The sequence below is a fragment of the Leptosomus discolor genome, chromosome 2, assembly GCF_034619465.1.
Source record: "Leptosomus discolor isolate bLepDis1 chromosome 2, bLepDis1.hap2, whole genome shotgun sequence".
Classification (NCBI taxonomy): Eukaryota; Metazoa; Chordata; class Aves; order Leptosomiformes; family Leptosomidae; genus Leptosomus; species Leptosomus discolor.
This window is the reverse complement of record NC_141392.1, coordinates 106,750,819-106,765,924: the sequence shown is the minus strand read 5'-3', so window position 1 is coordinate 106,765,924 and position 15,106 is coordinate 106,750,819. Positions and strand designations below refer to the sequence as shown.

At 37.2% G+C, this 15,106-nt stretch overlaps 1 protein-coding gene across 1 annotated transcript in view; it reads left to right on the top strand.

Moving 5' to 3' along the window:
- The window catches only part of PXDN (peroxidasin), a 90,004-nt gene that overhangs the window by 54,533 nt on the left and 20,365 nt on the right, over positions 1-15,106 (top strand). The window contains exons 12-16 of the mRNA XM_086461541.1: positions 1,080-1,238; positions 3,687-3,799; positions 6,472-6,628; positions 10,397-10,505; positions 10,940-11,097. Of these exons, the coding sequence (XP_086317667.1) occupies positions 1,080-1,238; positions 3,687-3,799; positions 6,472-6,628; positions 10,397-10,505; positions 10,940-11,097 (696 nt within the window). The remainder of the gene's footprint in view (positions 1-1,079; positions 1,239-3,686; positions 3,800-6,471; positions 6,629-10,396; positions 10,506-10,939; positions 11,098-15,106) is intronic.

The window sequence follows — 15,106 nt, the reverse complement described above, 5'->3', positions numbered from 1 at the left end:
ATAAATGTTTAAGAAATATGAAACAAATCACATGTGGCAATACCTATCACTGCCAGTTTACTGCAGAAGAAATGGACATGACTGTCATTAACTGGAGATCTGAAATTAAGTGGGATGTGCTCTCTTTAGAAACCAGAACAGTCCAACCTGTAACTGACATCAGTTTTTTTCTGTCGTTTCATGCATATTGACAGGAACACAGGTGCACTTTGCTGACTGTTTTATCAGGTTGTGGCTGTAAAGGCATTAAGCCAAATCCGGTGGGAAGAAATGCTGTAGTGCATGTTTTGTCAGTAAGTAAATATTCCAGTTGAAGCAGATGGAATAGCTCTAGCAGACAAAACAACTCTTAGGAAATTCTAAATTATGCTAGATTAAGCGGATTTTTAGGAAACTCTTGATCATTTTGATGCTGATAATGTCCCTGTTTCTCCCTCTACCAAGATTGCTTCAATCAAATGAAAGGAAGAATAGGGTACAGGCACTGATATGCCTTTTATTTCATTTTTATTATATTCCCTTTTTTCAGGGCTGTATGTATTTATCTATGAATTTTCTAATGGCCTAGGCAGATGAGATGAATTGTATCCTACACACATAGAATCATAGAATATCTCAAGTTGGACCCATAAGGATCATTGAGTCCAACTCCCTGCTTCTCACAGGACTACCTAAAACTAAATTGTATGACTAAGAGCATCATTTTCATCATGCTTCATGACAGCTTCCTTCTGTGCATGGTGCTTGTCAATAATATGAAATAAACAGTGATACCTGTTGGTGTTCTTATGATGCCTTCTCATTCAGATGCTTTATCACGCTCCTTAAATGAAAGTATTTATTTCTACCACAAACAGAGAGGAGATCAGATTTATGATTGTGTGCTTATGTATGTTTTGTTTGCTTTGCATGTTTATTTTCTGAGAAGTAAAGATTTCAAACTTTTATTTTTTTAAGAGCCTTTAATTTTTCCCAGTGTTTTAACAAATTTAAAATCTTCTGGATTTCTCTTTTTCTGTCACAAAGGGACTTTGTTCTGCACTACTATAAATAGCAAATGCTGTTGCTCTGTGTTTCAGGAGGCCAGTTGTCTGTTGACAGAAGACACTTAGTTTTATCCTCTGGAACACTAAGGATTTCCAGGGTTGCTCTGCATGACCAGGGACAGTATGAGTGCCAAGCTGTCAACATTATCGGATCTCAACGAATTGTCGTATACCTGACAGTACAGCCTAGAGGTATGTTCTCTATGTACAGCTGCTGAAAAAAAAAAAAAGCTTACACTAAAATACACAGTACTATGTTTGATTATTTTTTTTTCCAAAGATCTAAAATTGAGAATGTATTATTTTTGATGGTGCAAAATGCTGATATGAAGTAGTTTATCTTTCTGTAGAATTTAAAAAGCTTTTGAAACAGAGCTTGAACAGTGCTTGGGTTTTTCTTCAGGACTTTTTCTGCGTTTTACAATGATTCTAAGTTGCTGGGTTTGAATTGTAAGAAGTTTTATTAGTTTTTATAAATTGATCATGTGGGACAGTGTGCCCTGATAGACTTTGTTCAAATACACTTGAGGACTACATAAGCTTACAACTAAACAAGGCCTTTTTTCATAAAAGCTTGTTAGAATGAGGCTGTACCTTTTGTTGTTTAAAAAACTTGCTGTTCCAGGGTATTGCTAGCATTTCATATTTCTGATCATTGTTTCAAAGTACTTCTATTTTAAGATTCCAGGTGGTTTTTAAGAAATAACACCTATGGATACTTATCAGTATTTTTATAAAGTATCATTCCTTTAGAACAGTCTGTCTTCTGTGAAAGAGGTGTATCTGATTTACTCTTTTTTGTAAAGAATGGAGGTTTGTTTTCAGGATCCCTATGCTTGGGAAGATACTTTGTTTTGTGAAAAGACTTACATGGTTTCTTATAAGATTCTATGCTATTAACTAAATAGTTTTATTAACATAATGTTTTGATGCCCAGAAACAACATTTTATTTTACAACAGCAAAATGACCTTCATAATGAAAAGTCATTCATTGTACTTAAAATAAGCTGACATAGAAAAAAAACACCCACTCCATTTTTCCTATGTTTTTCTTTAAGTAAATTAGAAGTAAGCTACTTCTAAGATTAATTAGAATTATATTGATATTTATTATTTAGTTAAGTACTTCGGTGTTTAACTGAATTCAAGGGGGTTAAACATTTAATTCAAAGCATTTCTTGTTAGTGACCTCATTTTAAACAGTATTTTAGCGAAAGGGGCTCAAACGTCTTCCTGAGCTTAGATGTTTGTCAGAAAAAAATTCCATTGCTTTTTCTTAGTTAAGAGTACTACTGGGAGACTGATTTGTCAAAATCTAGATTTTTTTTTTTTCTCCTATATGAAATTGTTGACTAAAATTCCATGAAACAAAACTCAATTTTAAAAAGTTTTACAGCCTTCCAACTGTGTTAAACATCACTGAACTTGAGTAAAGTTCAATAAAATGATTTTTGTGTAACTCTGGTTGCAAAATCAGTCACCACAAGATAGTAAATACAAGATTGAAGGCTGCATATGTAGCCTGAAATTGGAGCTCTCCATACATTCATTTCGATGCTTTTTTCAATTACGGAAGAAGAGAAAACTACTTCTTCTGGGCTTCTAACAAAAGGACAGTTCACCTGAGGAATGTCTAGTCAGTGGTCGCTGTGGCTAAATCTGTATTAATGAATACGGATTAATGGTCCAGGTCTGTTTGCTGGCATGACATGGCTCACATCCATAAAGCCAGACTCTTTTACCTCCCAGTGCTGGACACCTGCTTCTGGATGCCTTATTTGAAAAGGCTTCTGGTCCTTGACAGCCATTTGCATGCAAACAATTTAACACCAAGGCCAGATGTTGTTGGTAGCATAAATGTATGCTGTGTGGCTGAATACTTCCCTGTAAAAGCACAGCCCCCTCTCAGTCCCCCCAAAATATTGATACGGTACAGCAGAGATACAATTCTTAATATCTTCATAATCTTGTATATGCTTCTTATAATGATACCTGAGTGCTGGAGGTTAATCTGGATATGAAGGGAATTAGGATTTAAAAGTGCATAAATTTTTTTTCACACTGGATTTAGGTAACTATGTACCCTGTGGCCTTAAAATTGAAGGTGATTTTTTTTATGTTTTAAGGCCTGGGGCTCATTGTTGTCAGGGGGGTAGGAGCTCTTTGAAGGCTTAGGACCTCAGCAAGTCAGTCTGGGGGAATCACAGCTGAATGAGTTGTGGAAAGTTTTGCTTTTGTCATCTAAGAAATCTCTGTCGTTACAATTTAAAAAAAATTGAAACTTAAAAAAATTGACAGCAGTTCATGGGATATTCATTCTGGTGACTTTGTTCAGATTTAGCTATACACAGATACAGTTTCAGAGCTTTTAATTTACAGAACTTAAGTGTTTTTGTCAACTACTAGACTGTTTTGTTAGAAGTTAAGAGCACTTAAAAACCAGCCTGAAGCAGACATCAGGAATAAGGAATTTCATCTCTAAGAGAAACATAGAAGCAGCTAAAACTTGCAGACAGAATAGGGTTATAGTCTAAGAAATGTTGGGTAATTGAAAAAAATTAACAGTGCTAACTTCTTTTTAGATCACTTTTGCACAAATTGTATTTCATACCTTCTCAATGTATCATTTATTTTTTTAGTGACTCCTGTATTTGCCAGCGTTCCCAGTGACATGACAGTAGAGGTTGGCTCAAACGTGCAGATCCCTTGCAGTGCTCAAGGAGAGCCAGAGCCAGTAATTACATGGAATAAGGTATTAGATATTTGTTTGGTTGTTGCAGAAAGGGAGTGGCCTTTCCATTTCTTCATAACTAGCTATTACAGAGCACATTTAAAGGTCAAATTATTGCTTGCTCTGGTGTCTGAAAATGTTACCTGAAGTTCAGTCAGAAAATCTTCTTTAATACAGGGCATGTACATAGATACCAAACCTGAATTATATATATAAATATATATATATGGTTATGCAAATCATTATACAGACCAGCTAAAATTCATAATGTAGGCCTTAAAAGACCTGTGTATTTTAGTGACAGTTCTGTGCAAATATACTATTAATATTCACACTTTCAATGATATTACAGATATAAAGCAATAAAAATACTGTATTGCTGAGACCTTTGACATTATTAGTTTGACATTTCAACCAGGACACATTTCAGTAAGGAACACCAGTAGCAAAAGGAAGACTAGGGAAAATGTGGACCCACTGCTGAATGAGGTGGGTGCCCTGGTGATGGAAGATACAGAAAAGCTGGAGTTACTGAATGCCTCATTTGCTTCAGTCTTTACTTCTAAGGGTGGCCTTCAGGAATCCCAGACCCTGGAGGTAAGAGACAAAGTCTGAAGAAAGGAAGACTTTCCCTTGGCCAAAGACAATTAGACTAGAGAACATTTAGGCAAACCGGACACCCAGAAATCCATGGGCCTGGATGGGATGCACCCACGAGTGCTGAGGGAGCTCGCAGATGCTGTTGCTAGGCCACTCTCCATCATCTTTGAAAGGTCATGGAGGACAGGAGAGGTGCCTGAGGACTGGAGGAAAGCCAATGTCAAGCCAGTCTGCCTCACCTCTGTCACTGGAAAGCTGATGGAGCAGCTAATTCTGCCTGTTATCTCTAAGCATGTAGAGGAAGACAAGGTTATCAGTAGTCCAATGGATTTGCCAAAGGGAAATCATGCTTGACCAATCTGTGATGGCATGACTGGTTGGGTGGATGAGGGAGAGCAGTGGATGTTGTCTACCCTGGCTTCAACAAGGCTTTTGACGCTGTCTCCTGTGACAACCTCACAGGTAAGCTTAGGAAGTGTGAGATAGATGGGTGATCCGTGAGGTGGATTGAGAACTGGCTGAATGACAGAGCTCAGAGGGTTGTGAACAGTGGTGCTGAGTCTAGTTGGAGGCCTGTAACTAGCAATGTTCCCCGGGGGTCAGTACTCGGTCCACTCTTGTTCATCAACGACCTGGATGAAGGGACAGAGTGTACCCTCAGCAAGTTTGCTGATGACACAAAACTGGGAGGAGTGACTGACACACCAGAAGGCTGTGCTGCCTTTCAGTGAGATCAGAACAGGCTGGAGAGCTGGGCAGAGAGGAACCTAATGAGGTTCAATAAGGGCAAGGGTAGGGTCCTGCACCTGGGGAGGAATAACCCCGTGCCTGGGCTGGGGGTTGACCTGCTGGAGAGCAGCTCTGTGGAGAAGGACCTGGGAGTTGTGGTAGACAAGTTGACCATGAGCCAGCAATGTGCCCTTGTGGCCAAGAAGGCCAATGGTGTCCTGGGGTGCATTAAGAAAAGGGTGTCCAGCAGGTCGAGGGAGGTTATCTTCCCCCTCTACTCTGCCCTGGTGAGGCCACACCTGGAGTACTGTGTCCAGTTTTTGGCTCCCCAGTTCAAGAGAGACAGGGAGCTGCTGGAGTGAGTCCACCAGAGGGACACAAAGATGATGAGGGGACTGGAGCATCTCTCCTATGAGGAAAGGCTGAGACACCTGGGTCTGTTTAGCCTGGAGAAGACCAAGAGGGGACCTTATCAACACTTATAAGTATGTAAAGGGCAGGTGTCAAGAGGATGTGGCCAGACTTTTCAGTGGTGCCCAGCGACAGGACAAGGGGCAACAGACACAAACTGGAGCACAGAAAGATCAATCTGAACATGAGGAAAAACTTCTTTACTCTGAAGATGGCGGAACACTGGAACAGGCTGCCCAGGGAGATTGTGGAGTCTCCTTCTCTGGAGATACTCAAACCCCGTCTGGATGCAGTCCTGTGCAAACTGCTGTAGGTGAACCTGCTCTGGCAGGGGGGTTGGACTAGATGATCTCCAGAGGTCCCTTCCAACCGCTACCATTCTGTGATTCTGTAAGAATTATTATATCAAACTATTAGAGTTGTTAGTAGAATTACCAATGAAGTAATGTGTTGCTAATATTGACCTTCGATTTTTCTGATTATCTTCTTCTCTTCAATTAGTAAGCATTAGAAAATGTTCTTTATGTATCTTGAATAGCTTCTAAATGCATAGCATGTGCAGAATTGATATTTAAAAAGCTCTTGGATCTTTAGTTGGTTAATTTTGGTTAAAATCAAATATACATGTTCTCAAGAGGTGCTATCTTACTTTGGAGTCTTATATTTTATGTGGTAAGGACCCATAACTATTAAAATACTTTAATCTATAATGAGTACTTCTTTTAAAAGTAAATAAATACACTGTACAATTTGGAAGTGCATGCAAGTCGTCATGTCAACATAAGTGTATGTGAGTTTTTATGTAAGTTGATCTAGATTTATTTGACTATTATCTTGGCATACAAAATAGAAATATAAAATAAAATGTAAAAATTAAAGACAAAAATAACACAAAAATTCAGGTTTGAGAACAAAGAGTGTTTAGAATAATTAAACATTGTGCTTTGCTGCAGGATGGAGTACAGGTAACTGAGAGTGGAAAATTTCATGTTAGTCCAGAGGGATTTCTTACCATTCGTGATGTTGGAACAGCTGATGAGGGTCGATATGAGTGTGTTGCCCGAAATACCATAGGATACTCCTCTGTTAGTATGGTGCTTAGTGTTAACGGTAAGGTGTATGAATCCAAGGTATAAGTTAGATTATTAGTTTTATTCTCTTTGCATAATTTGTAAGATGCAAAAAAAGTTAATCAAATGTTACTTTCTTTCTTTTTACTCATATTTTTCTTTTTCTCCCATCTTTTTTTTTTTTCTTTCTTCATTTAGCTGAGGCAAGTATCCACACAGATGTAAGACAGGAGTATGTCAGCCAAAATGTCTCTAGGAGTTAAGCTTCAAAACAAACAATGCTTTGGGCTCCAGTTGGTCATACTGCTTTCCTCTTGAGATATTATTTGGATCTATTAGAATTTGCTAGTTGAATACACAGTCTAATCTTTGGGGATCACTTCACAAAAAGTCTTGTTGCATCTTTAAAGGGGCACTTACAGCACTTTGTTGAAAATTAGGCTGCAACTGTTGTGAAAGAATTCAGGAAAGTCATAATGATCTTAAACTAAAGGTGAAAACAAAGAAAAGGAGAATATTTGAGCCTATTCTAATTATTTAAAAGTAATAATGGTAAATAATAGTCATCCATTATCAATACATAATAATTGGTAATAAAGTAGCCAAACAGGTTAAGGAAATAACTTTGTTACAGATTGACCCTAACACTCTTCTGACTTACTGAGTAAAACTGTTGATTTTTCAGACTCATTTTGGTGGAAAATATTACGGAAACTGTGTGACTTTTTGTATTTCAGTAGAAAATATGACACAATATTTTTGTATCATTAAGAAATGAGTATTGAGCAGTGATTTCTTTAACATATTGGATATTGTATCCCAGTGTTATGTCTGATGTTCTGTTTTTTTTTTACTAAATGTATAAATATATATCAGTGATTTTTCTAATGCATTGATTACTACGATATCAATCACGTGGTATCAATAAAACTGTGGTGATACCTGGTTTAAGTTGCTATCAATCTGTCCCCTCTGCTGTCAAAAATAACGTTTCTCCAATCTGTAAAGGTAATTTCTGAGAGAAAAATTGCAGGACTGAGTGTCATTCAATTATAAGGTTTCATCTACATACATAATGTCTGCAAAAGAAATTCCATAAAAATCAGTTAATCTTGGTTGCTCTAGAGATGCATGGTAAAAAAAAAGTTGTTGGCTTTTTTTGGTGTTTTGGGGGAGGTTTTTTTGTTTGTTTTTTTGTTTGTTTGTTTTAAGATTAGCCAGATTTCTAATCAGTAAGTTCTCTGAAAAATGAAACCATTAATTGAACTATAACCCTAATAGAAATCAATTTCATTCACTTAGTGCAGGTGTCAGCTGCTCATTCTCATGTGCTGAAATGAGCCGACTACAAAACTTGGTGCTAGCTGATCTGCAGCACTTAATTCTGATGTCGTTATTTTTCTTGTAAACTGTAGCACCAATAAATGTAAAATTAGTGAAACTAATCTTAACCTGCATTCAGTCTGAAACTGTAAATGATGTTTCTCCTTAAAACTGGTGTTATATTAGATACTGTGTTCTATGGTTGCTATAAAAATGAAGCTGTCAGAGAAGCAAGGAGGACAGGTGGGTGGATCATAAGGACTGGATACTTGCTATCTGGATAGTATTAATAATGGCATAGCCAGAAATGCCTAAAAACTTGCTTTCAACCTTTCTTTTAAATAAGGTTGGTGTTTTATGAATGTTCCTAATGCATAAAAACCTTTTCTTAACATTGAGACGGAATAAAGAAAGGCAAGTATAGAAGCTCTGGGGGGCACATTTTGCTGACCATGTTTGATAATATCTTAAAGAAATTTTTCTTTTGCCATTTTCTTCTGTCCTTTTCTGTTGTTTTGTAAAGGTCTCCGGATTAAGTGTAAGGCAGGATGTGTGTGGATTACGTTTTCGTTGCTTAAAAAAATTGCCATTTTTCTCTCTTCTGCCCCACAGCGCCCCCTGCCCCAAGGAAAAAAAAAGTTCTTGTGTGAAAGGCTTGCAGGGAGCTTTAACTTTTAATATGTATCAGTCTAAAAGAAGAACTATTGGCAACAGCTAGTCTAAACAAAAATAAAGTACAGTATAGTTAGCATCTGACCAAGGTTTATGATTCAGCCCACATGTACCACTAATCAGAAAGATAGCTCTGCAAAACCTATATCTAAAGTGGAGTGCACACCGAGGTAACATTGATCGTAGACAGCACTAGAGTAGATAATCAGCAACTGGATTTTTACAGCCTGTAGTGTTGCAGTGTTAAGATGGGTCATGGCACACAAGCACGCTCTGAAACAACTAAAGTGAGGGTAGCAAACTTGTAAATTATATTTGTCCTTGAAATAAGTAACTTGTCTGGTAATGTTTCTGTATGGTTGCTATGAAAGTGAAGCTGTCAAGCAAGGAGGACAGTTGGTACTTAGGACAGATCAGGGACTATTGCCATCAGGCACTGTGGAAAGGATCAGCTCATTTTGGATGCTGGGAGTATGTTGTCAGCAGCCCAAGGCAGCTGGCCTCAGGGCAGAGAAAGGGGCTTCGGCTACAGCTATAGAGTGCCGGGAACTGTTTTATTTGACAGTATAGATGGTTAAGTTTGATTACCCAGGTCTAGACTCTGGAGCTCATATAGCCTAAGCTGGCAGATGTGAAGGAATAATGAAATATTGCCTAGAAAAGGAAAAAAAAAAAAAAGAAGTCATGAAAAGCTTGCAAACAACGTTTTTTCTGTCAGCTGATTTTGTACATCTGCTGACTTTATTCCAGTGTATTTGTTTTGGACTTTTTCCCTACTCTACCCTTCTTCCTGTGTGACTTTTCCAATCTAAACACACTCTGGAAATTGTTAGCTGTTGCCCCTGGATCTGGTGGTTCTTGGTTTAGAATGAAAGGAAGGTTATTAGCCTTAGATACGTTGTACAAACATCCAGCTGCAACTGAGTACTGTATAAAAAGGCAGATGAATGGACCCATGCTTTAGTGAGTTTCCAGTATTATGTACAGTCATTAAATAGATTTTAAGCACGTGATTTTTAACGTGGTATTAAAATGCTAGATAATTTCAAAGTAGAAAACAAAGTAGTGATCAAAATAAAATATTTATAGCCCTTTAAAATTAATGTGTGTTGCTTACTAGACTAAGCTCAAGAGAGGAGCGATGTTAATTTACTGTAGCTATTTGGGAATATGTAAAATTCTGTGGTTTTTTAAAATTTTTTTGTCTTTTATCTATTTTTTGTGGAATCTCTTTGAATTTATGTAATGCATGTGTTCTAAGAGGCAAACCAAACCTGTCAGTATTTTCCATTTGCTGTTACACATTCCTGTAAACCTTTTAAATTCTTACTTTGAATGCAGTACTTATCCAGTACTAATTGAAATCCAAGGGAATACTTGTGTTGTTTTTCATGGATATAGGTCAGGCTCTTGATATCAACACCTGAAAGCTGATAATACACCACACCAGAAAAAACCCTTAATAGTAATTCGGTTTTTCTTTGGCCGTTTTTACTTAAAGTTGTAGGACTAATTAATGGACAGTTAAACATGGTATGCATTTATCTTCATTTTATTTTGTTTTAGAATTATAAGCAGGCATGACTTTTAAATTTATATTAACTTCTGTTTTAAATGAATTTTACCTTACTGTAATAAGCTTTGATAGAATTTCAAAATAGTTAAGAATTTTATATTTGGACAAACTAATGCTTAAATAACAGGGGTTTACTTTGTACAACTGAAATGATGTCGTGTCTAGACTCTGTTTTATAGAAGTATCTTTTTGTGTGCGGCCATTTTTGCAATAACATGTGAATTCCTCTTTCTGTAGTCCCTAATGTCAGCCGAAATGGAGATCCTTTTGTACAAACATCAATTGTGGAAGCAATTGCAACTGTCGACAGAGCAATAAATTCAACACGTACACATCTGTTTGACAGGTATCCCCTTTTTTTTAATATATTGAGAAGTCAAAATTTATTTTGTATATGCTGGCAATAATGGAAGTTTATTAAGCAAGAAGCCATTTTATTATTGAAATTATATTGCTAACTTCTGTTTAGTGCTGGGAATATCAACAGTTTAACATGTTAAAGATTCCTATTGTTTTAACACTCCTGTTGAGATCTCTATTCACTGCAGCAGTTTTTCTGCTGAGATAACGTGTATTAAAAGGCTACTAAAAGTTTAATTGCTACTAAATGTTTAATGTTTTATTATTTTCTTAAATATATTTTTTTTGTTTGCATACCGTTTTGAGATGAGTAACCAAGGTACGTACTATTCATGTTGCTGAATGTTTACATGGTTTATGTAGTGTTGTTATTTTGTAACTCCTGTATATACTTAATATTTTTTTCAAACTATCTATCAGTCGTCCTCGTTCTCCAAATGATTTGCTAGCCTTATTTCGATACCCAAGGGATCCATACACTGTTGAGCAAGCAAGAGCTGGGGAAATATTTGAAAGGACATTACAGCTTATTCAAGATCATGTGCAAGATGGTCTAATGGTTGACCTGAATGGAACAAGTCAGTACTCTTTCCTTATTTTTTTGTGTTGAAGTGTGTTTACCTCTTCTTAAGTCGTTGTACTTTGAGATATTTATTTTTTGAGTCTGCATCCCAATTGCAGAGCTATTACATTGAAATCAGTGGAGTATCTGACTTTGCAAAACTTTACCAAATACAAGTGTTTGCCCAATTCAGTCCTTGGTTTGCACATTGCTACGTTATGGTGTAACTCAGTTTGTTTGAGCTCTGAGTAGAGTGTTTTTATTTTTCCTCATGTTGACAGTCTAGTAAGGAAAAATTCATGCTCAGATTCTTCTACTGGTCAAATTTGGCATAACGGAAGTGCATAATGCATCCTGTTAACTCCCTGTGTTAATTCATTACGACCATTGTTTCATAGCAGAACAGACTTTTCTGTTATGTATTAAAAATAATCAGTTTTTTGTTCATGTTTCTTTAAGTAAAACCGTTTAGTGTCGGCATGCCTTGGCAAGGAGAAGAGATGATATAACAAGAAGGATTTGTATACTTTACAAACCAAGGGTTCTGCATGTACCACAATAGTATTCAAAGAATTATTTGCCACGCATTCTCTAAGTGCTGTCAAACTAAGCTAATTGTTTCCTTTAACACTGATCTGATATAATGAGAAATACAGTTTTTACTGCTTTTTATAAATAGCAGAAAAATGTGAGGTTTAATATTTCTACCTTTTAGTTATTCAAGTCCAAGTTCAAATTCATGAAGTCCAGCTGGAGCATATACAACCAATGTGTGCAGATATGTGTGTGGGTAGGCTTGAGACATAGGACTGAAGCATTTGGAAGTAATGATAGAGTTTTAGGAGAGCTTTTGAGACTTGAGACATAGCCAAAAGCTACACTGAAAATCTAGAGGAAATATTTTTACTTATTATATTCTTTTTGATGTTTATAATTGAGTATTTATTGTAACTTCCGAAAACTTTAACTCTGACTGTGAACTAGGCAAGTATTTATAAGACCAAAGACTGAAAGCTTTGTGGAGTACTGTAACATTCGCTAGTAAAAGAAGCTTGTTACTCATTATTAGAGCTGAGCAAATAATTTGTGATGAATAGTTTACCACAAAATCTTACTAAAAATTCTTTGAAGGCCTGTGTTTTATAAGAGCAACCAGATTTAATTTACTTCTCTGATTAGATACATATGCAAGCATATTGAATATAATACTAGGAAAATATTAAATCTGATGTGTGGGAATTGCTTGATTACTTTTTGCTAGGATTTTTAATAGTGAAATTCAGTCACCTAAAGTTTACCAAAAATTGAATTAAAGCATACAAATACAAATTAATGAACACAAAATCAGGCAACTTTCTGTGATACTGGAAAATCTGTTCACAACCAGAGCTTGCTTCTCAGCCCCACAGAATCTATAGAAACCTGGCTTTTAGATAAACTTGAATATTAAGAAATCTGTTTTCATTTAAAAATCCTAATGCTCAGATTTTAATACTTATATTTGTCCTTATTTGGTTTTATTTCAAAACGCAGAGCCCAATGGAAGGTGTTATTTAGCACTTTTGCATTGGGAACAGTTGGGAAACTTGACAGCTTCCCATTCAGAGACTTTTATTTAATGTAAAATCTTGGACTATCCCAAGGAAAGACTATGGAGCCAAATTCTCCTCTGCAGTGCCAGGCTATATAACAAGGGGAATGGCCACAAACTGCTGCTTGGGAGGTTCAGATTGGATGTTAGGAAACACTTTCTCACCAGGAGGCCAGTGCAGCACTGGAACAATTTATCCAGACAGGCTGAGGAGTCTCAAATCTTTGGAGGTTTTCAAGCCTGCTAGACAGGGCTACAGCTGAGCTGATCCAGTGCTGGAGACAGCCTTGTTTCAAGCAGGAGCTTAGTCTGGGTAAGAGTCCCTCCTAATCAATATTTCTATGATTCCATGAAACATCTTCCTTGCAGTTTAAAAAAAGATAGCTAATATTGTGTGAATTGAGCTAGCCAGCTTTTAAGCCCTGGAAATGCTCAGTGCCCAGCCTTTAAGGAAGCAGAGCCAGAGTCAGTGCCTACAATGCAAGGGGTAATTGAGGGGCTAAAACTGGCATTTATAGCAGCCTCTGCTCTGCTCAGAATGCTATCAAATCTAATCCATAGATGAGACATTGCCTCCCACTTAAAGTTCTAAACAAAGGAGCTGAACCTTTTATTTTAAATTGATAATGAAGGTCATTCAACCCAAAACATTTATAGTTGAGTTTCACTCAGAACTTGATTTCAGAAATGTGAGTGGCAACCAGGATAACAGCAGCAGACAAATGTTTATGTAAAGACTGCATGAATGATCATAAGGAAAGAACTCGGTGATGAATGAAGGTCATTTGAAAAGGAGTGTTATTATAAGAAAATATGTTTTCTGGGTGTACTTTTAGAATTAAACTGTCCTATTAGCCAGTATATTATAATATGTTATCAATAATATCCTCAAAGAGTGTATTTTGCTGCATTACCCAGTGGCACTTACCGGTTTTGCTCTGTGGTTTATTTTTTCTTTTTCCTGGCCTGGAGTATTCCATAAAATAATTTATGTGTGACTACAAGAACAGGTTAGTTTTGCATAATGCAAGCACTAGGTCTCTAATATCTTTGCTTTGACTTGTAAGCCACTCAGAGTACACACACCCTGAAGCTGAGAAAACATAGATCCCCTGACTGAGCACAGGTCCTGTCCCAGCTGAGCAGCTACAAGCAATTGAGTCCCTTTGAAGGCAAAGATAAAGAGGGACTTTAGTTGGTTTGTTTGAAATTGCCCTGCATTGTAGAAATTGGCAGAGAGCCAATATGTCTAGCACACATGTATGTGTTGAATGTAGATGAAGGTCAGTGTCTTTGCAGGCACGCTGGGACTGAGCTCAGGACTAAAAGGAACGTTTCCCGACTGTGCACAATTAGCCTGCACAGGCCTCTTGCAAAACTGCATTTGGCCCATATTCTTGAGTGATCACCATCATGGTGGGAACCCTGTGAGCCTGTGGGAATACAGTGTCACTAAACACTCACTCATTTCCTTTTTTCTTTCTGCCTTTATTCTGCTTGTTCAGTTTTACTCCTGACTGCAAGCTTTCTAGATCAAGAACCGTAGTGTTGTATGATGGTTCCTAGATGGCTAAAAGAACATCTACCCTGACAAATATTCTGCCTCCTGGGATCTCTCCTGGATCCTGGAACCTTGCTCATCCGCACTGTATAGCCATTAATCACTCAAGGTGTGCTATGCTTTGGATCAGCAGGGCTCATTTGAAGTGAATCTGCCAGCTGTCCCCACTTACTGTGCTTTGGTATGAGTTGTGGTATGGTCTTGCACAGTGTAGATTCTTTTCAAATTAAGTGAAAAATGTGGTCCAGGAGTCTAGGAGAACAAAGTAAAGCTTTTCTCAAGGAAACCTGCTCTTGTTGCATAATGGATACAGTACGGATGTCTTTCTCGGCGTCAAAGATTTCACTCTACAGACACATTTCTGTTGGTCTACACAAGTTGCTAATGTAGCTATATAGCCCAAGTTAATGACTTCTTTTCCCCTGAAATATTTCCCCCAAGTATTTCTAAGGAAAAAATCCCTTTCAGAATGACTCCTAATAGGTAGCATGGACAAGGCACTCTATACAAGGAGGCCTTTATTGTCTTCAATCATTCCGCGTGCTGTCATACCACAGCAGACATCATGTAACACGTAGCCTTAGTTTGAAGTTATAAAAACATAATTCTAATGAATTATGATATATATTTTGTATATATAAAAATATTTCTATGAACTGAGAAAAAATGCAGGAAAGCGGTAAGCATGTTGTAGTCCCAGAGGTGAATGGTGTGGATTGCAGAGGAAACCTGTGCCAAGTGGTACGCAAACACGAATTTTCTTTAGAAACTACTCCTGAGTAACATGAATGTGCTACTCCACACCACTTGTCCTAGAGATCACTTCTCTCTTTGGCTATATTGCCTGTGGTTATTTTCTTTTGTGGGTTTTGT